Source organism: Bombina bombina, chromosome 3 (genome assembly GCF_027579735.1).
Source record: "Bombina bombina isolate aBomBom1 chromosome 3, aBomBom1.pri, whole genome shotgun sequence".
In the NCBI taxonomy this organism is placed as follows: Eukaryota; Metazoa; Chordata; class Amphibia; order Anura; family Bombinatoridae; genus Bombina; species Bombina bombina.
The window spans coordinates 1,232,039,119-1,232,064,884 of record NC_069501.1 but is presented as its reverse complement, the minus strand read 5'-3'; the positions used below and the strand labels follow the sequence as shown (position 1 = coordinate 1,232,064,884).

The following is a 25,766-nucleotide window of genomic DNA, read 5'->3' as shown; positions in this document are numbered from 1 at the left end:
ATCATGGAAATTGTCAGTGGTGCCTAAACTTTTGCTTATGACTGAATGTGTATATGTAATATATACTGTGTGTGTGTATATATATATATATAATGTGTGTGTGTGTGTGTGTGTGTATATATAATGTGTGTGTATATATATATGTGTGTGTGTGTGTATATATATATATATATATATATATTTATGTATGTATATGTGTGTGCGTGTGTGTATATATGTATGTATATGTGTGTGCGTGTGTGTATATATGTATGTATATGTATGTATGTATGTATATATATATATATATGCATAAAATAAAGACAACTATTATATTTTATCTGCTGTGTGTGTATGTATGTGTGTGTGTATATATATATATATATATATATATATATATATATATATATATATATATATATAGAGAGAGAGAGAGAGAGAGAGAGAGAGAGAGAGAGAGAGAGAGAGAGAGAGAGAGAGAGAGAGAGAGAGAGAGAGAGAGAGAGAGAGAGAGAGAGAGAGAGCTACATATACACTGAAGATATATATATATATATATATACTGTAGGTATATACATAGGTAACTCACTTATAACTTATGTGAGAAAAAGAGTATAGAGTTCTGCAATAACTTAAAGGCAAATATAGATATAAATAATTTGCTGTGGTAGTTCACTCCCTTAACAACAGATGTTCCCTATACTTTGCTGCCACAGGCTTTCAGGCATTTAGTCTACATAGTAAGCTAAATAAATAATGTAGTTATTATACTTCATTATCTAAATAGTAATACGAAAGTATAAAACGCCATCATCCATTTTAATTCTTCATTTTACCTTTCTTCAATTTAAAGTTAAAAATAATAAAATAACCCAAAAACATAGCTTTTATGAAGTGAATTTACTGTAGGAATTACGTTAGTTCTAAGTAGATCTGCCTAGGGATTTGTGTCTCCTATCACAAAGGATTATGAGGAATTTATCTGTGTATATCCTGCTTGTGTTGGCAGAGAGTCTCAGATAATTCCCCCTGTTGATCAAATCTAGCATTTTTTTGATGATGTACTGTAGGTGGGTGGCGGGAACTAGCTGAACATCCTCCATATTATGTCTCTCTGTGCTAATCTCTTGTCTAACATTCATTTATAATCTTTTTAACATATATTACTAGATTGGGTATTGCAAAATATTGTTTAATGTTAAAGGGATAGTAAACGCCAAACTTTAAAAAAAAAAAAAAGATAGATAGATAATCCCTTTATTTACCATTCCCCAGTTTTCTATAACCAACACTGTTGTAGAAATATACTTTTTACTGCTGTAATTACCTTGTATCTAAGCTTCTGCAGACTGCCTCCTTATTTCAGTTCCTTTGACAGACTTGCATTTCAGATAATTAGTGCTGACTCTTAAATAACTTCCCGTGCGTGAGCACAGTGTTATCTATATGAAACACATGAACTAACACCCTCTAGCTGTGAAAAACTGTCAAATTTATTCAGATCAGAGGGGGCCTTCAAGGGCTTAGAAATTTGCACATGAGTCTTCCTAGGTTTAGCTTTCAACTAAGAATAACATGAGAACAAAGCAAATTTGATGATAAAAGTAAATTGGAAAGTTGTTTAAAATTACATACCCTATCTGAGTCTGAAAGTTTAATTTGGACTTTACTATCCCTTTAAAGATCTTCAGGTACAAACTAAATGCAAAGTATGCATATTAAATTGATAACTTTTTTGTATGAAAGCTGCTGCTATATTCAACTCCAAAGAACACTTATATTATGTGTGGCTACATTTTTGAGCCCTTTATTTGCCCATTGCTTTCTTCAGACGGTAAAAAGTGGTCTACTGTTTTGTAGGCATGGACATTGTGCTAAAGAAAGTCAAATGTTTCCATATTTGTTGCAATCTTTGGATCACAATAAATAAGAGGCCTCTTTAGCAAAACAAACTTTTGGCATGCAACAAAACATTTAGTTGATTGGTTCATAAAAAGAAGTTCAAATTTATACTGTTTACACGGACATGATACCCAAAAGTGATGCAGCATAGCTGTAAAAAGCTGACTAGAACATCTCTATGTTAAAAAAAAAAAGGAAGATATTTTATCTCAAATGTCCTAAGTATTCACACCTCACTGTTAAAAGACTTTAAGCAGCCATTCAGGAGGCTAGTCCCAGGACTTGCAAGGGAGCATGCATTTGTTATGTGCAGGCACAGTCATTTTATTTTCCTATTCAGTTGAAGGAAGTTTACTATGAAATTTCGGTGAAATCTCATGAGATCACAACCTCAACACTGCTGATGCTGATTAACTATTTTTTCTTTTCCTTAACTTGCAGCTGGACAGCAACTGAAGTATAACTGTTCACAAAGCACTTAGTCTAATGAGCTGAAGACATTTTTAGGTAAAATATCTTCCCTTTTACATAGAGATGTTCAGGTGATATTATCTTGCTTGTCAATTGATTGATTTTGGCATCAGCCAAAAAGTATGTTAGGTTCCCTTTGTTCTTGGCTAGTCCTGACTCTATTTTTTTTTTTAAAAATGAGGATGTGCTGAAAATATTTGAATGAATAAAGATATGTTCACTATTTCAAAAGATTTGTTGCTTATTTTGGACATTGATGAAGATGTGGAAAGTCCAAATACTGTGCTGTGGTTTGATACAAAAATTTAACCGTGATGCTTGTTTACCTTATCTATCTACTTGTGTGACCAACTGTAGGTGACATATTGTTGTGTCGGGATCGAGACAAGAAACAATAAATAGAAAAAATATGGTATAAGGTATTTTGATTAAATCATAGCAATTTGATAATTCAGATGTAAATGTAATTATTATATGAAAAGATTGATGTACACTTCAGTCAATGTAGGTTTAAGTTTGGATAGTATACTGTACATGTGCGTAGAAAATAGGAGTAGGAATTTAACCAATAGGATAGTAGTTTCACATCACATTTTGGGTTATAATTGGGGAAGAATTAACTACACCATAACCATTTCTGAATGCAGGTAAGGGGAAGATAATGAATGGTGGAGAGTAACAATAACAAGAGGGGCGTATTAAGGCATAGGCCAACAAGGCCGGTGCCTATAACGGCAGCTTTTGGGGGGCGGCACTTGCCGTGGCTGCACAGTCTGAATATAATAAATGCGGCTAATAATTTAAAAAAAAAAAAAAATAACTTTGAAAGTGCGTGCTGCAGCCTCTTGATAGCCCGCCCACAGCCAATTGGATTTATTTGTGGGCGGGTTTTTTAACACTGGGCTGGCGGCGCATGGCTTGAGGCAGTGACAGTGTTCTGTGAAGGGGCCGAAGTTACTTTGAACTTTGTAAAACAGCGGCAACAGAATAGGGGTTAGTTAGGAGAAGGAGGAGTCCAGTGAGTCAGTGGCGACAGAGACGGCCAGCCAGAGAGTAGACTGATGTGGAGGAGTCAGGACTGTAGATGGAGCGGACAGTGGAGTCACTTAACCCAGGTAGGGTCAGGCTGAGTCCTGACAGAGTGACTGTGACAGTAGGTAGGCGGCGGCTCATTAGTGTGCACTGTGCGGCAGCTAACACTTAATGCCTCCTCTGCTAGCGACAGGAGGAGTCGACCCTATTGACAAATATCCTGGAACTTCAAGCAATATTCAATGCTCTGAGGGCTTGGCCCCTATTGGGGTCGTCCCGTTTCATCAGATTCCAGTCGGACAACATTACCTCAATGGCGTACATAAACCATCAAGGGGGAACGAGATGCTCCCTAGCCATGAGGGAGGTGTCTCGGATTTTGGAATGGGCAGAGACCCACAACTGTTCACTCTTAGCAATCCACATCCCGGGTGTGGACAACTGGGAAGCGGATTTCCTCAGCAGACAATCATCTCATCAGGGGTAATGGTCTCTCAATCCCGAGTTGTTTGCAGAGATCTGCATCAGATGGGGACACCGGAGATAGATCTCATGGTGTCCAGACTCAACTTCAAGCTACCCAGATATGGTTCGCAGTCCAGGGATCCCCAGGCAGAGCTCATAGATGCCTTGGCGGTACCTTGGGAGTTCAACCTAATTTACATATTTCAACCATTGCCACTTCTCCCTCGAGGAAGTGGTTTGCGGATCTGGTGGGAATGTCATTGTCTCCTCCATGGAGGTTACCCTGTCGCAGAGATCTGCTAGTGCAGGGTCCTTTTCTTCACCAAAATCTCGATCCTCTGAGGCTGACTGCGTGGAGATTGAACGCCTAGTCTTGGCCAAGAGAGGGTTCTCGGAGAGAGTGATTGATACTCTCATTCAGGCCAGGAAACCGGTCACTCGTTGCATCTATCATAAGGTGTGGAGGACCTATTTATCCTGGTGTGAGGGACATGGATATCCCTGGCACAAGATTAGGGTATCCAGGATTCTGGCTTTTCTTCAAGATGGTTTGGATAAGGGCCTTGCCGCTAGTTCCTTAAAAGGACAGATTTCGGCCTTATTGGTGCTGTTACACAAGAAGCTAGCGGAGCTTCCTGATATTCAGTTTTTTGTTGAGGCTCTGTCCACAATCAGACTGGTATTTAGACCTTCTGCTCCTCCTTGGAGCTTTAACTTGCTTCTTAAAGGGACACTGAACCGAAATTTTGTATTTCCTGATTCAGATAGAGCATGCAATTTTAAGCAACTTTCTAATTTACTCCTATCAAATTTTCTTAATTTTCGGTATCTTTATTTGAAAAGCAAGAATGTAAGTTTAGATGCCGGCCCATTTTTGGTGAACAACCTGGCTCAGTGTCCCTTTAAGGTGTTGCAGAGGGCTCCGTTTCAGCCTATGCATGCGCTTGACATTAAGATTCTCTCCTGGAAGGTTCTGTTTCTTCTGGCTATTGCATCGGCTCGCATAGTCTCTAAATTAGCGGCCTTGCAATACGAACTCCCTTATCTGGGTTTTCACGCTGATAAGGCTGTGCTTCGTACTGGGTTGGGGTTTCTTCCCAAGTTGGTGTCAGATCGTAACATCAATCAGGAGATAGTAGTTCCTTCTTTTTGTCCTAACCCTACTTCTGCCAAGGAAAGGTTACTTCATAATTTGAATGTGGTTCGAGCCTTGAAGTTTTACCTTCAGGCCACAAAGGATTTCAGACAGACTTCGTCTTTGTTTGTGGTATATTCAGGGAAGCGTAGTCCTTTTGGTTGAAGAGCATTATCCGTTTGGCCTATGAGACAGCAGGACATAAGCCTCCTCACTCAACTAGAGCTGTGGCCTCTTCTTGAGCCTTTAAGAACGAGGCCTCTGTGGAGCAGATTTGTAAGGCTGCTACTTGGTCTTCCTTACATACTTTTGTTAAATTTTACAAATTTTATGTTTTTGCTTCGGCGGAAGCTGTTTTTGGGAGAAAGGTTTTACCGGCTGTGGTGCCCTCAGTATAGGGTCAGCCTACTTTTGCCCTCCCATTTTTTTCATTGTGTCCTCTAGAGCTTGAGTATTTGTTCCCACAAGTAATGAATGAAGCAGTGGACTCTCCTCCCATTAAGATGGAAAACATAAATTATGCTTACCTGATGATTTAATTTCCATCTGTGGGAGCAGAGTCCACTGCTCCCGCCCGTTTGCTCCGGTGGGCGGACCTAAATTTAATTTTATTTTTCTGGCACCTTTTATACCCTGATATTTCTCCTACTGTTCCTTGTTCCCTTGGGAGAATGACTGGGGGATGAGGGGAGTGGGGGGGAGGTATTTAAGCCTTTAGCTGTGGTGTCTTTGCCTCCTCCTGGTGGCCAGGTTCTTAATTCCCAAAAGTAATAAATGAAGCAGTGGATTCTCCTCCCACAGATGGAAATTAATTTATCAGGTAAGCATAATTTTATGTTATTTCCACCAAAGCATACAGAGAGAACAAAAAATTAGATTATAGAAATACATTTTAGTTATTTAAAAATGTGATGCTCTATCTGAATCATGAAAGAGAGAAATTGTGTTTCATGTCCCTTTAAAGGCAAATTATTAGTTTTACCATTTTTGATCACTCTGGAATAATATTCTCTAGTGAAGGACCCATTGGAGGCTGGAGAGAACGCCCTGTCCATTTTATCTATTGAATAGTAAAATTAAAACCTCAGACATCTGAAAGAAAGATGACCATTTTTTTCTATGTGCATATGACAGTCTCAGAAATCTTTATCAATACAACTTTCTTGGTACATATAATCTCAAAGTAGGCTATTTAAGCAGAGTCTGTATTCAACATGGATAACAGCAACTCAACAGACAAGTATTCTTTCGGTTAGCAGAACTAAGGGAATGCAAGAGTTGATCTATCTCAGCATCTTCCTTACAAAAACCTTCTGCTGTAGTTACTATGTTAGATGATTGGAGTATATCAATTTTGTATTAGGAAGTATACTAGTCCAACAATGATCCTGTTGCAGCTTTATTACACTAGAGCTGTATCAACCCAGTGGGTGCTTAAGAAAATTCCTCATGTACAGAACTTTGTTAAACAGGTGTGGAGAAGTCTCCACTTTTTTATCCCATTACAAACTGGATGGCCATCACTCTTCAGAAGCTAGAGTTTGCAGAAACGAGTAAGCTTATATAGGGTTTCCTTTTAACCTCTAGGCTGCATAATTTTGTTTTAGCTCTTTCTTGCTGTAAATTTATCAAAACATCATGATTTGTGAACATGATAGTCTTTCTTACTGTGACTAAGAAATGGGGCCCCATGTATTAAACACCATGCAGAGAAGGTTCTCAAATTGAGAATCTATTCGCACAGCTTTGTGGTGTACGGTGTCTCGTGTGAGAGAAGGGCCTGTCAATCATCCCAAGAGAGCGTGTTCGGGGTGATTTCTCTCCACCAACTCAGAGGTAGCGGAGATTGTAAGAAGCAGCAGTCTGATGACCGTTGCATCTTAGATTGCGGAAAGCAGGCAGGCATGTGCTCCAAAGCAGCTTGCGCTGCTTAGTACATCGAGCCCATGGTCCCAAAACTACAGAGTGGTCGCCTGTGCAGGTCACCTATCTGTTCTAAACTATAGCTCTGCGTTACCATAACATGTGTGTGGCTGTTCTTTTTGTAAAAAAAAAAAAAATATACGTATCTACGTATAACATTTATTTATGTTTTGTTGTAGATCCAAACTCAGCCTGTTCCAATCGAGGATAAGTTTACAGAAGGCAAATGTGAAGGTAAGAACATATATAAAATATTTTATATAAATGTATGTGTGTGTGTATATATGTATGTGTGTGTGTGTGTATGTATGTGTATGTATATATATATATATATATATATATATATATGTGTGTGTGTATATATGTATGTGTGTGTGTGTATGTATGTGTATGTGTATATATATATATATATATATATATGTGTGTGTATATATGTATGTATGTGTGTGTGTGTATGTATGTGTATGTGTATATATATATATATATATATATATATATATATATGTGTGTGTGTATATATGTATGTATGTGTGTGTGTGTATGTATGTGTATGTATATATATGTATATATATATATATATATATATGTATGTATATATATATAGTCAATACTCCAATATAATTTGTGGGAGAGTATTCTTACTAGATCCACCTAAATTTTCAAACTAGAATTTTATTAGGGATCTAGATTATTATATGTGCCAAGAAAATACCCTCAAAAAAAGAAGCGATGAAGTTAAATTTCTTTCCTTTTTAAAAAGGTGGGGTACGTTGCAGGCCCTCATATTTAGATTTGAACTTAATTTGTTTAAAGAAAAAACTGGTCTTGTATTTAAAGATCAGTAAAGCGAGGGATTTCAGCACTCAATAAGTGGTTGGGCAAAAATATTTTGCTATTCTAGAGTACCATCCGGAAATATAGAAAGCCCACTCTGAGAAAATATTTGCCAAAACAACAGGTATTGCAGTAATAAGCAAGTTGTTTATAACAGAAAAGAGAAACCTTTAATTGCTACTTAAATACATTCTGAAGCATTGTAATACTGCCTGAAAGCAAAAAGAGGGATCCCCTCAAGATACTATGATAGTAAATGTTACATCTCTCTAAGCACAAAAGTTAACGTACATAAATGACACAAGACTGATACATATTACTAAAGATTGTATCTCTGGTTTAACCAGCGCTAACAGATTAATTTATAGAACCAAGACAAAAAATAATACACACATACATACAAGGTAAGTGCGTCCTCTATTTAAATGTGTGTGAAAACAATTTTAGATCCTTGTATTGTAGCTCTCATTAGTAGTATTACATATTGCGTATTCAGCTTCATATGTGGAACAAAAAATCACAGACACTAGTGATTGAATCATTCCTGATAAAGTAGCAGGGTAAAACAAACAAAATTTCTGTATTGCAAAAGATACCTCGTATGCTTACCACCGCTAGCTCATGTTAGTTCCTTTGAGCCTCCTGGCTATTGGTAGCATATGGATGGTAACATGATGCAGAAAAACAACATAAATCCTCCAACTTGTATTTAGAAATCTGATGTATGTTCCCTTTTACAAAGCTACATTTTTCAGCTGATGCCTTACAATTGCAAACTTCCGTTCACTACGGCTCACCAGCCCTTTGGAAAAAGTGAAATCACTTGCACCTGAGGCAATTCTTACTAGGTGCTGTCGATACTTTAATCCAATTCTTCTTAAATGGAAAGAGTCCACAGCTGCATTCATAACTTTTGGGAAATAAGAACCTGGCCACCAGGAGGAGGCATAGACAACCCAGCCAAAGGCTTAAATACTCCTCCCACTCCCCTCATCCCCCAGTCATTCATTGCCTTTTGTCCCAGGAGGTTGGCAGAGATGTGTCAGAATTTTTAAATTAAATTTTTTTGTCTCTTATGGGGGGTAGTACTGTTTGGCATGGGACAGGAGTTTTAAGTAGTCCTGTCAGTCTCTCAGTGAGGGCTTGGATGAAAGTTAGAGTCCGGAGTCTTTCTGCGAAGCCATCCCAACTTATAGTAACAGCTCCTCAAGCAATCGGCGTGGTCTAACTTCGCTCCGCTGCCTGCTTCGGGTCCATGGCGGAGGCAATGCCACTATTCGTCACACTTGAAAAGGCTGTGTTCTTGTTGTACGGCGTAGATTCCTGTAAGATCTTTAATTTTACTTTATCGTCAATGTAATGTGAATGTTTTCCTGAGAGGTTACACACCTTTGCGGGTCTAACTATATGACATAAGGGTCTCGGTGAGTCTCTGTTAGTATCTTGGAATCAAGGGTTAATATCTCCTGAGGGGGGTTATTGAACAAGGGGGTTTATAATCATGTTTGCTATGTGATTCAACCTGCTTATGTGTGATGTTTATGGGCTCGTGGTTAGAACTTTGAGGCCTTTGGAAGTGGGCGCGCTTTTTTGGACTATTCAGTTCACCTTGTGTTCAGGCGTGGTTACGTTCCCTTCCCCATTTCCGCATTCATGACTGTGTGGCGAAGGAGATATTCTAGTCCGCAGGGGTCTGGCCATAGGAGGTGGGGAGTTTCCCAGCCATTGTGGGTGTCAGCTGCCGTTTGTTTTCTTACTTTAGTCTATATTGATATTTCCTCTATCCAGTTGTGGAGGATTCTGATGCTGAGACTGTGCTCCTTTCAGATTCAGTTACGGAGGAGTCTGATACTGAGACTATTTTGATTTCAAATTCAGATTCTGTGTCCGGTGATGAATCCGGATTGGCCTTGTTGACACATGTCAACCAGTTTGGTTCCGTATGCCATTTCAAAGCGCCTGGTTCCTCGGGCTTGGGGAATCAAGGGACTGCTGAGCCATCCGCCTCTGGGGGTCCTGTCCTCCGAAGCGAGTTCCCTACCAATTCATACTTCTACACATGCGGGTGACCCAGTTTCTGATTCCTCCATGCAGGGTGGCGTGTTCCCACACGGAGGTTGCAGCATGTTTTTGCTTCCACATAATGTTGGCGATTGTTCGTCTGCAGAGTCCAGACGTTTCTTTGAGAATGTGCTCGTGCCCTATTGTCCCGGGCCTTCCGCCTTGTGGAGGGCCTCTACAGTTCCCTGCGGGTGTAACTTTCCCTGAGTGTTGTGCCTTTCGTTACAGGATTGCGCGCCTTCGGGTATTGCTCAGACATGTTTTTCAGTTATTGAATGACCCTATCGCTACCAGATATGGGGATTTTCAGTCTGCTAAATCAAATGGTGCACCTCATTAGTCATGTGGGGAGGAAGTAATCTCCTGATTGTCATTTGTTTGAGATCTTTCCCAGTTTTTGAAAGATAGGGCTCTGTTTGGCTGGTCCTGCGGGTAGAACTGTGTCTTTTTGGGCGTTAACCTCCGCGTGGGATGTCTTTTTTATTTGTTTTTGTTTCCTTCAGGAACCTTCTGGGATTGATTCTCTTTGTTACTTCTTCGGAAGTTGTTTTGGACGTATTAGTCCTATGTTAAAGATGTCTGTTTTCTGTTTTTTCCCCTATGAGGGAGTGCTCAGGTTATCATTGTTTTTCATGTTCAGTTAAGCATTCAAGAGGACCTGTTGGTCCGTGAGGCGGGAAGGATTGTTTCAGTCCTTATAGCCTTCAGTCATAGTTGGCCGGGCAGGGGAGTTTTTCCGCTGCGTCACTTTATCTGACATCTGATTTCATCAGAACTTAGAGATTCCTCCCCCATGTGGTGGAGGGTTGGAGGGCTTAATGCCCCTTAAAGCAATTGAGCAGTTTGGCCTTCATTTTTAGGCCTCTGGATTTGTCCTTTTGAGCTTGATCCAACAGCTTGTACAGGATAGCTGTCTAGCATGCGGAAGGTTTGCAGTTTGAAACCACTTGCAGCTCTTGACACCTTGCAGGTGTACTCGTAAGCGGTTTATAGTGTATCTAGATGCAGCTCTTACTCTGACGTGTACTGTCTGTCTGAGTTATAAGAGACCTTTGGGTCTTCTTCCATTGTCTCCGGTGAGTGGATCTCCTTTTAGGGATCTGTGTTTCTGGGTGATGGTTGTTCCCTGCGGGGACTTTGTTTAGCGCAGGGTTTTCCGGAGCTGGGTAGGCTTAGTGCCTTTCTCTTCCTTGTGTCCTCTGCTTGTGCGGAGGTGATAGGGAGACTAGTCCTGCTAGTAGGATTTTTTTTACCTCGAGGTATCCCTTGGTTGTCCTGAGGCTCTGAGAAGTATCTTCATAAGACTTCTAGCCTTGCTCTTTAAAGTGTTGGACTTTAGCTAGGGGTGGTTCCTTCCTTTGATCGGGGCTTCGAGTTCTCCTCGCTATCCGGGTTCTCTGGATATGCATCAATACCCTTGTGTCTGGCTTTTTGGCCAGTTTGGGGTGTTTAGTTCTAGGTTAAGGTTTGCCTGAACTATTAGGTGCCTGGACCTGTTTTTCTCCCTGAGACTTCCGGTTGCTGAAGCTTCACATGGCCTATTCCCTGACCCAGTCTTGGGTGGTTTTTGAATCTTGGATCTCAGGGCCGGTCGGGGTGTTCCACGGTAATGGGAACCTGGGCTATGTCCTTTCTCCATCTACCTAAACTGGTCATGCTTGGCCAGGTTTTCTGAGTATTTTTTACTCTCTGCCACAGAGTAGCCCATGTCATCTGGTGGTTAACCATGTGGCTTGAGCCTCAAGGGTGATTGGTTCATACCCAGCTGCTGGCGTTGGGTGTCCAATTTCTGGTGCTCCTTAGGGTTGCATTCCCCTGGTCAGCTTGCCAGTGTTCCTGTGGATTCCCTGCTCTGCAGGCGAATGGGTTGGCTGTGCCTCTGCTTGGCAAACTACTTGTAGAGGGGGTCCTTTCTTTCATGAAATTAGCAAGAGTCCATGAGCTAGTGACGTATGGGATATACATTCCTACCAGGAGGGGCAAAGTTTCCCAAACCTCAAAATGCCTATAAATACACCCCTCACCACACCCACAAATCAGTTTTACAAACTTTGCCTCCTGTGGAGGTGGTGAAGTAAGTTTGTGCTAGATTCTACGTTGATATGCGCTCCGCAACAGGTTGGAGCCCGGTTTTCCTCTCAGCGTGCAGTGAATGTCAGAGGGATGTGAAGAGAGTATTGCCTATTTGAATTCAATGATCTCCTTCTACGGGGTCTATTTCATAGGTTCTCTGTTATCGGTCGTAGAGATTCATCTCTTACCTCCCTTTTCAGATCGACGATATGCTCTTATATATACCATTACCTCTACTGATTCTCGTTTCAGTACTGGTTTGGCTTTCTACTACATGTAGATGAGTGTCCTGGGGTAAGTAAGTCTTATTTTCTGTGACACTCTAAGCTATGGTTGGGCACTTTTATATAAAGTTCTAAATATATGTGTTTAAACATTTATTTGCCTTGATTCAGGATGTTCAACGTTCCTTATTTCAGACAGTCAGTTTCATATTTGGGATAATGCATATGAATAAATCAATTTTTTCTTACCTTAAAATTTGACTTTTTTCCCTGTGGGCTGTTAGGCTCGCGGGGGCTGAAAATGCTTCATTTTATTGCGTCATTCTTGGCGCAAAAATTTTCTTGTAATTTCCGGCGTCATACGTGTCGCCGGAAGTTGCGTCATTTTCTCTTGTTAAGTGTGTTCAGTCCACGGGTCATCCATTACTTATGGGATATATTCTCCTTCCCAACAGGAAGTTGCAAGAGGATCACCCAAGCAGAGCTGCTATATAGCTCCTCCCCTCACATGTCATACCCAGTCATTCTCTTGCAAGTCTCAACAAAGAAGGAGGTCGCGAGAGGAGATAGGAGTTTTTTTACCTAATTATTCTTCAATCAAAAGTTTATTATTTTAAAATGGCACCGGAGTGTGCTGTTTTTTTCTCTCAGGCAGTATTTAGAAGAAGAATCTGCCTGCGTTTTCTATGATCTTAGCAGACGTAACTAAGATCCACTGGCTGTTCTCGCACATTCTGAGGAGTGGGGTAACTTCCGAAAAGGGAATAGCATGCGGGGTCCCCCGCAAATGAGGTATGTGCAGTAAAATATTTTCTAGGAATGGAATTGACTAAGAAAACACTGCTGTTACCCATATGATGTAAGTACCGCCTTTAATGCAGTAGTAGCGACTGGTATCAGGCTGATAAATGTATGCGCAGTTGAGTTATTTTCTAGGGACTAGAATTTGACTGAGAAAATACTGTTAATACTGAAATAAATGTATGAGCCTTAACTGCGGTAGAAGCGACTGGTAGCAGGCTTAGTGATAACTTTGCATAACACTGGAAAGTTGTTTTTAAAACGTTTACTGGCATGTTATTCGTTTTGTGAGGTACTTTGGTGATAAATCTTTTTTGGGCATGATTTTTTTCCATATGGCTAACGTATATTTCTGCATAGAAACAGGTCTTCCACTGTTGTAATATGAGTGGGAGGGGCCTTTTTTAGCGCCTTGTTGCGCAGTTAAAATTCTAGCACAGTCTTCCTGCTTCTTCCTCCTTGATCCAGGACGTCTCCAGAGAGCTCAGGGGTCTTCAAAATTCATTTTTGAGGGAGGTAATCAGTCACAGCAGACCTGTGACAGTGTGTTTGACTGTGATAAAAGCGTTAAATCTTAAATTCATTATCCGTTTTTGGGTATTGAGGGGTTAATCCGTTTGCTAGTGGTTGCAATCCTCTGCTAAATTCATACATTTACTGTTAAAATTGTTGGCTATAACTGAATTAGTTCATTGTTATTTCAACTATGACAGTTTTTTTATGTTTTTAAAAGCGCTGCAGCGTTTTTTCTATTGCTTGTAAATTTATTGAAAAATTTTTTCCAAGCTTGCTAGCCTTCATTGCTAGTCTGTTTAAACATGTCTGATACAGATGAATCTACTTGTTCATTATGTTTAAAAGCCAATGTGGAGCCCAATAGAAATATGTGTACCAATTGTATTGATGTTACTTTAAATAAAAGTCAGTCTTTACCGGTAAAGAAATTATCACCAGACAACGAGGGGGAAGTTATGCCGTCTAACTCTCCTCACGTGTCAGTACCTTCGCCTCCCGCTCAGGAGGTGCGTGAGATTGTGGCGCCAAGTACATCAAGGCCCTTACAAATCACTTTGCATGATATGGCTAATGTTATGAAAGAAGTATTATCTAATCTGCCCGAGTTAAGAGGCAAGCGCGATAGCTCTGGGTTAAGGACAGAGCGCGCCGATGACACGAGAGCCATGTCCGATACTGCGTCACAATTTGCAGAACATGAGGACGGAGAGCTTCATTCTGTGGGTGACGGATCTGATTCGGGGAGACCGGATTCAGAAATTTCAAATTTTAAATTTAAGCTTGAGAACCTCCGTGTATTGCTAGGGGAGGTGTTAGCGGCTCTGAATGATTGCGACACGATTGCAATCCCAGAGAAATTATGTAGGCTGGATAAATACTATGCGGTACCGGTGTGTACTGACGTTTTTCCTATACCTAAAAGGCTTACAGAAATTATTAGCAAGGAGTGGGATAGACCCGGTGTGCCCTTTTCCCCTCCTCCGATATTTAGAAAAATGTTCCCAATAGACGCCACCACACGAGACTTATGGCAGACGGTCCCTAAGGTGGAGGGAGCAGTTTCTACTTTAGCCAAGCGTACCACTATCCCGGTGGAGGATAGTTGTGCTTTTTCAGATCCAATGGATAAAAAATTAGAAGGTTACCTTAAGAAAATATTTGTTCAAAAAGGTTTTATATTACAGCCCCTTGCATGCATTGCGCCCGTCAATGCTGCAGCGGCATTTTGGTTTGAGTCTCTGGAAGAGGCTATTCGCACAGCACCATTGGATGAGATTCTGAACAAGCTTAAAGCCCTTAAGCTAGCTAATGCATTTGTTTCGGATGCCGTTGTGCATTTAACCAAACTAACGGCTAAGAACTCCGGATTCGCCATCCAGGCGCGCAGAGCGCTATGGCTTAAATCCTGGTCAGCAGATGTAACTTCTAAATCTAAATTGCTTAATATTCCTTTCAAAGGGCAAACCTTATTCGGGCCCGGCTTGAAAGAAATTATTGCTGACATTACTGGAGGTAAGGGTCACACCCTTCCTCAGGACAGGGCCAAATCAAAGGCCAAACAGTCTAATTTTCGTGCCTTTCGTAATTTCAAGGCAGGAGCAGCATCAACTTCCTCCGCTCCAAAACAGGAAGTGACTGCTACTCGTTACAGACAGGGTTGGAAAGGCAACCAGTCCTGGAACAAGGGCAAGCAGGCCAGAAAACCTACTTCTGCCCCTAAGACAGCATGAAGGAACGGCCCCCTATCCGGAAACGGATCTAGTGGGGGGCAGACTTTCTCTCTTCGCCCAGGCTTGGGCAAGAGATGTCCAGGATCCCTGGGCGTTGGAGATCATATCTCAGGGATACCTTCTGGACTTCAAAACTTCTCCTCCACGAGGGAGATTTCATCTGTCAAGGTTATCAACAAACCTAATAAAGAAAGAGGCATTTCTACGATGTGTACAAGACCTCTTAGTAATGGGAGTGATCCACCCGGTTCCGCGGACGGAACAAGGGCAAGGTTTTTACTCAAATCTGTTTGTGGTTCCCAAAAAAGAGGGAACCTTCAGGCCAATCTTGGACCTGAAGATCTTAAACAAATTCCTAAGGGTTCCATCGTTCAAAATGGAAACTATTCGAACCATCCTACCCATGATCCAAGAGGGTCAGTATATGACCACAGTGGACTTAAAGGATGCCTATCTTCACATACCGATTCACAAAGATCATTATCGGTACCTAAGGTTTGCCTTTCTAGACAGGCATTACCAGTTTTTAGCTCTTCCCTTCGGGTTAGCTACGGCCCCGAGAATTTTTACAAAGGTTCTGGGCTCGCTTCTGGCGGTACTAAGACCGCGAGGCATAGCGGTGGCTCCGTACCTAGACGACATTCTGATACAAGCGTCAAGTTTTCAAAATGCAAAGTCTCATACAGAGATTATTCTAGCATTTCTGAGGTCGCATGGGTGGAAAGTGAACATGGAAAAGAGTTCTCTGTTACCACTCACAAGGGTTCCTTTTTTAGGGACTCTTATAGATTCTGTAGAGATGAAGATTTACCTGACGGAGTCCAGGTTATCAAAAATTCTAAATGCTTGCCGTGTCCTTCATTCCATTCCAAACCCATAAGTAGCTCAGTGCATGGAAGTAATCGGCTTAATGATCGCGGCAATGGACATAGTGCCATTTGCGCGCCTGCATCTCAGACCGCTGCAACTATACATGCTAAGTCAGTGGAATGGGGATTACTCAGATCTGTCCCCTTTACTGAATCTGGACCAGGAGGCCAGAGATTCTCTTCTCTGGTGGTTGTCGCGGGTTCATCTGTCCAAAGGAATGAATTTTCGCAGACCAGATTGGACGATTGTAGCAACAGAGGCCAGCCTACTAGGCTGGGGCGCAGTCTGGAACTCCCTGAAGGCTCAGGGATCGTGGACTCAGGAGGAGAAACTCCTCCCAATAAACATTCTGGAATCAAGAGCAATATTCAATGCTCTTCTAGCTTGGCCTCAGTTAGCAACACTGAGGTTCATCAGATTTCAGTCGGACAACATCACGACTGTGGCTTACATCAATCATCAAGGGGGAACCAGGAGTTCCGTAGCGATGTTGGAAGTCTCGAAGATAATTCGCTGGGCAGAGTCTCACTCTTGTCACCTGTCAGCGATCTACATCCCAGGCGTGGAGAACTGGGAGGCGGACTTTCTAAGTCGCCAGACTTTTCATCCGGGGGAGTGGGAACTTCACCCGGAGATATTCGCTCAACTGATTCTTCGTTGGGGCGAACCGGAGCTGGATCTCATGGCATCTCGCCAGAACGCCAAGCTTCCTTGTTACGGATCCAGGTCCAGGGACCCGGGAGCGGTGCTGGTAGATGCACTAGCAGCCCCTTGGGTTTTCAACATGGCTTATGTGTTTCCACCATTTCCGTTGCTACCTCGACTGATTGCCAGGATCAAACAGGAGAGAGCATCAGTGATTCTGATAGCGCCTGCGTGGCCACGCAGGACCTGGTATGCAGACCTAGTGGACATGTCGTCCTGTCCACCATGGTCTCTGCCTCTGAGGCAGGACCTTCTAATTCAGGGTCCTTTCAACCATCCAAGCCTAATTTCTCTGAGGCTGACTGCATGGAGATTGAACGCTTCTATCAAAGCGTGGTTTTTCGGAGTCGGTTATTGATACATTAATACAGGCTCGGAAACCTGTTACCAGAAAAATTTACCATAAGATATGGCGTAAATATTTATATTGGTGTGAATCCAAGAGTTACTCATGGAGTAAGGTTAGGATTCCTAGGATATTGGCTTTTCTACAAGAAGGTTTAGAAAAGGGTTTATCTGCTAGTTCATTAAAAGGACAGATTTCTGCTCTGTCTATTCTTTTACACAAACGTCTGGCGGAGAATCCAGATGTCCAGGCTTTTTGTCAGGCTTTGGCTAGGATTAAGCCTGTGTTTAAAACTGTTGCTCCTCCGTGGAGCTTAAACTTGGTTCTTAAAGTTCTTCAGGGTGTTCCGTTTGAACCCCTTCATTCCATTGATATTAAGCTTTTATCTTGGAAAGTTCTGTTTTTGATGGCTATTTCCCTGGCCTCGAACAGTCTCTGAGTTATCTGCCTTACATTGCGATTCTCCTTATCTGATTTTTCATTCGGACAAGGTAGTTCTGCGTACTAAACCTGGGTTTTTACCTAAGGTTGTTTCTAACAGGAATATCAATCAAGAGATTGTTGTTCCATCATTATGTCCTAATCCTTCTTCAAAGAAGGAACGTTTTTTGCATAATCTAGACGTAGTCCGTGCCCTGAAGTTCTACTAACAGGCAACTAAAGATTTTCGGCAAACTTCTTCTCTGTTTGTCGTTTATTCTGGACAGAGGAGAGGTCAAAATGCTTCGGCTACCTCTCTTTTTGGCTTCGTAGCATAATACGTTTAGCCTATGAGACTGCTGGACAGCAGCCTCCTGAAAGAATTACAGCTCATTCAACTAGAGCTGTGGCTTCCACCTGGACCTTTAAGAATGAGGCCTCTGTTGAACAGATTTGCAAGGCTGCAACTTGGTCTTCACTTCATACCTTTTCAAAATTTTACAAATTTGACACTTTTGCTTCTTCGGAGGCTGTTTTTGGGAGAAAGGTTCTACAGGCAGTGGTTCCTTCTGTTTAATGTTCCTGCCTTGTCCCTCCCATCATCCGTGTACTTTAGCTTTGGTATTGGTATCCCATAAGTAATGGATGACCCGTGGACTGAACACACTTAACAAGAGAAAACATAATTTATGCTTACCTGATAAATTTATTTCTCTTGTAGTGTGTTCAGTCCACGGCCCGCCCTGTCTTTTTTTGAGGCAGTTCTAAATTTTAATTAAAACTCCAGTCACCACTGCACCCTATAGTTTTTCCTTTCTCGTCTTGTTTCGGTCGAATGACTGGATATGACATGTGAGGGGAGGAGCTATATAGCAGCTCTGCTTGGGTGATCCTCTTGCAACTTCCTGTTGGGAAGGAGAATATATCCCATAAGTAATGGATGACCCGTGGACTGAACACACTACAAGAGAAATAAATTTATCAGGTAAGCATAAATTATGTTTTTTTGACGTTTTTGCGCCAAAAAATGTCGGCGTTACCGGATGTGGCGCCATTTTGGCGCCAAAAGCATTTAGGCGCCAAATAATGTGGGCGGCTTTTTTGGCGCTAAAAAATTTGAGCGTCATTGTTGTCTCCACAATATTTAAGTATCATTATTTATTGCTTCTGGTTGCTAGAAGCTTGTTCATTGGCATTTTTTTCCCATTCCTGAAACTGTCATTTAAGGAATTTGATCTTTTTTGCTTTATATGTTGTTTTTTCTATTACATATTGCAAGATGTCTTAGATTGACCCTGAATCAGAAGCCACTTCTGGAAAAACGCTTAACTGAGTTTCAGTTCTACCAAAGCTAAGTTCATTTATTTTAAATTTTATAAATGTTTATCTTTGGCTATGGTTTGTAATAAGTTATTATGATATACTTTTACATGCAGAATCCATTAGTGTTTATGCTTGATATATTTCCATTCTTACATCTAATGTACAAGAAATATTTATAAGAAATATTTTTCTGATTCTTTTTTAAAGGCTTTGTCTGACTTCGTGCCTTCTAATAAAATTTTTAGGTCTTTTTCACTTCTTTTTTAATTATTGAAGTTTCAAATGACCAACAACATACTGATTTATCCTTCTCTGATGATGTTTTTTCTCTTTCAGAAATTTTCTTCATCAGATATTGACACTAACAAATCTACTTTTTTATTATTTTTCTATTATTAAAGTACATTTGTTCTTTGTTGAAAAGGTGTTGATTATTTTGGATATTAAGGTAACTAGTTCTTTAAGACTAGCTGACTATTTCTGCCTATTTATTTCTTCTGTGTTTTCAGAGGTTTTCTTTCCAATTCCCCATTCTAGGGAATGGAATAGGCTGAGAATTTTCTTTTATTCCTTCTTCAAAGGTTTTGAACTATATTCTTTGCCAGCAGTTAAATTCAATTTGGAGGGTTCTCCAATTTATTGGGGCTATCTCTACTTCTACTAATTATGCTATTGTTTCTATAGCAAAATAGTATTTATTTTCCTTTAGATAGTTGTATCTTATTTATGGAAAATTATTTAGTTTCAGGTACTTTTCTTGGTCCTGTGATTTATTTGGATATTGCAATTGCTTCATTTTTTCTGTTTACTTTAAGATCAAGTATCAGATTATGATTTATTTTAGCATTGTTAAGGGAGAACATTTACTAGACTAGGTGCTGTTGCATTTGTCTTGTTGTTTTGCATTTATTGATTATGCAAGTCCACTGTATTGACTGGTCCTTTAAACTGGACTATCATGCTAATAATTTCATTTGTGTCTTCATTTTATTGAATATTTTCGCAAATGAGGGTTAATCTATGTCTTTAGCTATTTTAGCTAGAAGAATTTTGTGATTTTTTTTAAAAAAAAATAAAAAAATCCATATTTGTTTTGTTCTAAGATAATCAATTATTTGTTTTATAATTGGATTCAATTCTTAACTGTTACTCTGGGCTTCAAGACTGAGTTCTAAGACTAAAACTTTAAGCTTATACTAGTTTGGTTGTTCTTATTAAGGAACAAATTCCTGAGTTCTTTCCCAAGTAACATGTTTATAATTGGGGTTCGAAATCAGCTCCCTAATATTGCGATGTACGTGCCGTATTCCAGCTTGGCTGGTAAGGGGCAGGTTAAGACTTCTTTGAAATGTATTTGGTTCTATTTTGTCCAAATTTCTTTGATTTTATTCCAGTAAGGCTAACACTTTCTTTAAGTGTGTTTCTGTCCTATATATTTTGGGTACTGTTGAAGAATGGCTGGGCACCCATGGGGTTCAAGCGCTGCTCAGACCTGGAATCTTCTGGGGTATCTCTTCCAGTTCCTTTTTTAGGAACCGGGTTTGGAGTTTTATTCAAACTATTTTGCCTTTTTTTTGGTCATTGATAGCATTATTTGTTTTCATTAGATACAATAAATGCATATTTTCATTTTTCTGTTTTCATTCAGATTATTTTCTGAGGATGCGGAATCTCATATGATTCACTTGCTCTTCAGGACATAGTTAGAGGATCTTTTTTTCGAAAGCTCTTGATTCCTCACACAAGGGTCACCTTTTTTAGGTTTCCAGATAGTTTGTGTCACTGTCTTTGTCTCTATCAGACAAGGGATAATTCTATTGGGTTCCGTCTGTCGGTACCTTTAGTCCCTATTATTTCCTTCAGTTGCTATTTATGCATAGAAGTTTTAGGTCTTATGGCCACAGTATTGGATTCAATTCCCTTTGCTCATTTTCACTAGAAAGAACCTTTCCAGTCTTTTATGAATGTTGTTTCTTCTAGAACATGGTTGGAGGATCAATTTACCAAAAAGTTTGTTGATTCCTCAGACAAGGGTAACCTTTTTAGGTTTCCTGATAGATTCAGTGTCCTTGACTCTGTCTCTGACGGACAAGAGACGTCTGAAATTGGTTTCAGCTTGTCGAAACCTTCAGTCTCAAACTTTCCCTTCGGTAGCCTTATGCATGGAAATTCTAGGTCTTATGACTGCTGCATTGGACGCGGTCCCCTTTGCTCGTTTTCACATGCGACCTCTTCAGCTCTGTATGCTGAACCAGTGGTGCAGGGATTATACAAAGATATCTCATTTTATATCTTTAAAACCGATTGTACGACACTCTCTGACGTGGTGGACAGACCACCATAGTTTAGTTCAGGGGGCTTCTTTTGTTCTTCCAACCTGGACTGTGATTTCAACAGATGCAAGTCTGACAGGTTGGGGAGCTGTTTGGGGGTTTCTGACAGCACAAGGGGTTTGGGAATCTCGGGAGGTGAGATTACCAATCAATATTTTGGAACTCCGTGCGATTTTCAGAGCTCTTCAGTCATGGCCTTTTCTAAAGAGTGAGTCGTTCATTTGTTTTCAGACGGACAATGTCACAACTGTGGCATATGTCAATCATCAAGGAGGGACTCACAGTCCTCTGGCTATGAAAGAAGTATCTAGAATTCTGGTATGGGCGGAATCCAGCTCCTGTCTAATTTCTGCGGTTCATATCCCAGGTATAGACAATTGGGAAGCGGATTATCTCAGTCGCCAATCGTTACATCCGGGCGAATGGTCTCTTCACCCATAGGTATTTCTTCAGATTGTTCAAATGTGGGGACTTCCAGAAATAGATCTGATGGCTTCTCATCTAAACAAGAAGCTTCCCAGGTATCTGTCCAGATCCAGGGATCCTCAGGCGGAGGCAGTGGATGCATTGTCACTTCCTTGGAAGTATCATCCAGCCTAAATCTTTCCGCCTCTAGTTCTTCTTCCAAGATTCTAAGGAGTGCTTGTTTGTTCTGCTGGTGGCTCCAGCATGGTCTCACAGGTTTTGGTATGCGGATCTTGTCCGGATGGCCTCTTGCCAACCGTGGACTATTCCGTTAAGACCAGACCTTCTATCACAAGGTCCTTTTTTCCATCAGGATCTCAAATCCTTAAATTTGAAGGTATGGAGATTGAACGCTTGATTCTCAGTCATAGAGGTTTCTCTGACTCTTTGATTAATACTATGTTATAGGCTCGTAAATCTGTATCTAGGAAGATATATTATCGAGTCTGGAAGATTTACATTTCTTGGTGTTTTTCTCATCATTTTTCTTGGCATTCTTTTAGAATTCCTAGAATTTTACAGTTTCTTCAGGATGGTTTGGATAAAGGTTTGTCTGCAAGTTCCTTGAAAGGACAAATCTCTGCTCTTTCTGTTCTTTTTCACAGAAAGATTGCTAATCGTCCTGATATTCATTGTTTTGTACAAGCTTTGGTTCGTATAAAACCTGTCATTAAGTCAATTTCTCCTCCTTGGAGTTTGAATTTGGTTCTGGGGGCTCTTCAAGCTCCTCCGTTTGAACCTATGCATCTATCTGCTCTTTCTTGTGAGTCTCCTTTTCTGATTTTTCATCAGGATAAGGCGGTGTTGCGAACTTCTTTTAAATTTTTTCCTAAGGTTGTGAATTCTAACAACATTAATAGAGAAATTGTGGTTCCTTCATTGTGTCCTAATCCTAAGAATTCTAAGGAAAGATCGTTGCATTCTTTGGATGTAGTTAGAGCTTTGAAATATTATGTTGAAGCTACTAAAAATTTCCGAAAGACTTCTAGTCTATTTGTTATCTTTTCCGGTTCTAGGAAAGGTCAGAAGGCCTCTGCCATTTCTTTGGCGTTTTGGTTAAAGTCTTTGATTCATCATGCTTATGTCGAGTCGGGTAAAACTCCGCCTCAAAGGATTACAACTCATTCTACTAGGTCAGTTTCTACTTCCTGGGCGTTTAGGAATGAAGCTTCGGTTGATCAGATTTGCAAAGCAGCAACTTGGTCTTCTTTGCATACTTTTACTAAATTCTACCATTTTGATGTGTTTTCTTCTTCTGAAGCAGTTTTTGGTAGAAAAGTACTTCAGGCAGCTGTTTCAGTTTGATTTTTCTGCTTATAATTTCAGGGTTTTTTTTTTCATTCTAAGATTTAAACTTTATTTTGGGTGTGGATTATTTTCAGCGGAATTGGCTGTCTTTATTTTATCCCTCCCTCTCTAGTGACTCTTGCGTGGAAGATCCACATCTTGGGTATTCATTATCCCATACGTCACTAGCTCATGGACTCTTGCTAATTACATGAAAGAAAACATAATTTATGTAAGAACTTACCTGATAAATTCATTTCTTTCATATTAGCAAGAGTCCATGAGGCCCACCCTTTTTGTGGTGGTTATGATTTTTTTGTATAAAGCACAATTATTCCAATTCCTTATTTTTTATGCTTTCGCACTTTTGTCTTATCACCCCACTTCTTGGCTATGCGTCAAACTGATTTGTGGGTGTGGTGAGGGGTGTATTTATAGGCATTTTGAGGTTTGGGAAACTGCCCCTCCTGGTAGGAATGTATATCCCATACATCACTAGCTCATGGACTCTTGCTAATATGAAAGAAATGAATTTATCAGGCAAGTTCTTACATAAATTATGTTTTTCTAGGACATCTGTGTTTGGAATTTCTCTTCCCATTAGCCGGTGACTTCGGGCCTGGAGGACAGTTGTTGCCCTTCCGACGACATCCCTTTTCTTTAGGGGATATTCTCCCTTGCTTGGGACTTCTCCTGGATGGGAGGCGGAAAGGTGGGATCGTTCCCCCTGGGGTCTTGCTGGCTCCAAGCAGACTTGTTAGACCGTTATTTGATAGATCCTTAGGTCTATGGCCTTGTTGTCTGGTTTCAGAGTCGGGTTGTACTTGTACTCTGTGGGGATGGCTGTGCTATCCTTACACTCGTTCCTGTACATGTTTCGGGATTCTTTTGTTCCCCTGTCTTGGATCCCTGAGGCTGGGTTGGTCCAGCTGGGTGTGGGTCTGCAGGTCAGGATGGCCGAGCTTTGTTGAGTCTATCCTGTTAGCTTAGTCTGCTAGGATATAGATTTTCCTTTCAACTTGCTCCATTGATTAGAAGAGGGTTTACTCTTTCTTCGGGTTCTGAGTGGTATACTCTCCTTCTCTGGGGGCCTTGATTGAGATTTTGTGTTCCCTTTTTAGGGACCTGTGTGTAGGTCCGGCGACTTAGGTTGCCTGGATCGTGCCCTCTGTCTGGGGGTTGCTTTTGCGGTCTGTTTCTCTCCCGACTGCTTCTTCTTCCTCACAAGTACCATCTGTGTCATCCTGTTATGGTCTCTGTGTTCTCAAACTTGGGGTTTTTCACCTGGGTGTATTACATACTTTTTCATGGTCGAATACTTTGGTATTCTATGGTCAGACACTGGGAGGACTTTGCCTCTTCAGTTGCATTCCGTGCTTGCAGGATGTTGGAGAGATGTTCTTTCTCTGTGCCCGATCTTATCCCGGGTTTTGCTTGGTATAGGCGTGGCCCCCTTTCCCTGTTTGGGCCCCTTTGGGTCTCTGTGAGCTGGGCTCACTCATGGAGGTGTTCTTTTTTTGTATTACGGGACCTTTCTGTTTCCTTGGTTCTCCTTTGCCTTGTTCCCTTGGGTTTTGGCTGAAGTCTCCATCATTTGTTGTGATGAGCGGTGGGGGACCGTTTTTTGGGTGATGGTGTCTCCTGGAGGACTGTTGGCTCAGTTGAGTCCGTTTTGCGGTCTCTAGTTTGGCTTCTGGACTAACTGCGAGTCAGTGTCATTGGGGCTTTTCCTCTTAAATTGTTCTCGCTTCAGACAAAGCGTATTTTTTTATTGGGTAGAGGTTCAGGCCTGGTGCCCTCAGTATGGGCCGCCTATTGTACCCTCCCGTCTTGGCATTCAGTGTCCTCTATAGCCTGGGTATTGTTTTCCCAAAAGTAATGAATGCAGCTGTAGACTCTTTCCATTTAAAAAGAAAAACATAAATTATGCTTTCCTGATAATTTCCTTTTCTTCTGATGGAAAGAGTCCACAGCTCCCCACCTCTAATTTTATGTGGGCAGTCCTTATATTCTTCTGGCACCTTTCACCCTGCTATTTCTTCTACTGTTCCTTGTTCCTCGGCAGAATGACTGGGGGATGAGGGGAGTGGGAGGAGTATTTAAGCCTTTGGCTGGGTTGTCTTTGCCTCCTCCTGGTGGCCAGGTTTTTAATTCCCAAAATTAATGAATGCAGCTGTGGACTCTTTCCATCTGAAGAAAAGGAAATAGTCAGGTATGCATAATTTATGTTTTCGTAAAGGAGAAAAAGCTTGGAAACCATTATGTATGACAAACTGCATTCACAGCCTCTCGTCAAAGGCAACATAGAACTTCCGTTCACTTCATATGATCCTCCAACAAATCTAATTCAGCGGTTCGTATTTACCAAGTTCAGCGGTCAAATATCCATCAGAAGATTATTTCAAACTGCAGCCTGCAGTCGACACGTTTCGCCTCATCATGCACTGCGGTAGATTCAGGCCCTCATTATGACTGATTGTTAGTTGCCAGATTCACTTATTTATTGGCTGTTTAACCCCTTTTTCGTCAAACCAATTAGTATCTCTGTATAAGGCATGAAATAAATCCATACTGCATATTTTACACACAAAGAGATTTAAACAGTGATAAACATTCAACATACTGCTTATACCAGTTATTCTGACAAATAGGTTGGATCACTCTGCAAATCCTATTTTATTTAATCCCTATTATTTCTTATAGGTCCTCATCAAAACAAACAAATTATTTAAACGTAAGATCAAGTAGCATCTTTTTCTTTTCTTAAAGAGACATGGATAAATATGCTTCCTCAAATCTATTCTAATATTAAGAGATGATAGCAAGCCTAATGCTAAATTAATCTGACATATCAAATAGCCTCATTTCTTT

At 40.8% G+C, this 25,766-nt stretch overlaps 1 protein-coding gene across 4 annotated transcripts in view; it reads left to right on the top strand.

Annotated features, from left to right (window-relative positions):
- FCHSD2 (FCH and double SH3 domains 2) overlaps window positions 1–25,766 on the top strand; it is an 816,168-nt gene that overhangs the window by 415,974 nt on the left and 374,428 nt on the right. For all 4 annotated transcript variants that reach the window (XM_053708714.1, XM_053708715.1, XM_053708716.1 and 1 more), the window contains one exon: window positions 7,087–7,141. In XM_053708714.1, coding sequence (XP_053564689.1) covers window positions 7,087–7,141 — 55 coding nt within the window. The remainder of the gene's footprint in view (window positions 1–7,086; window positions 7,142–25,766) is intronic.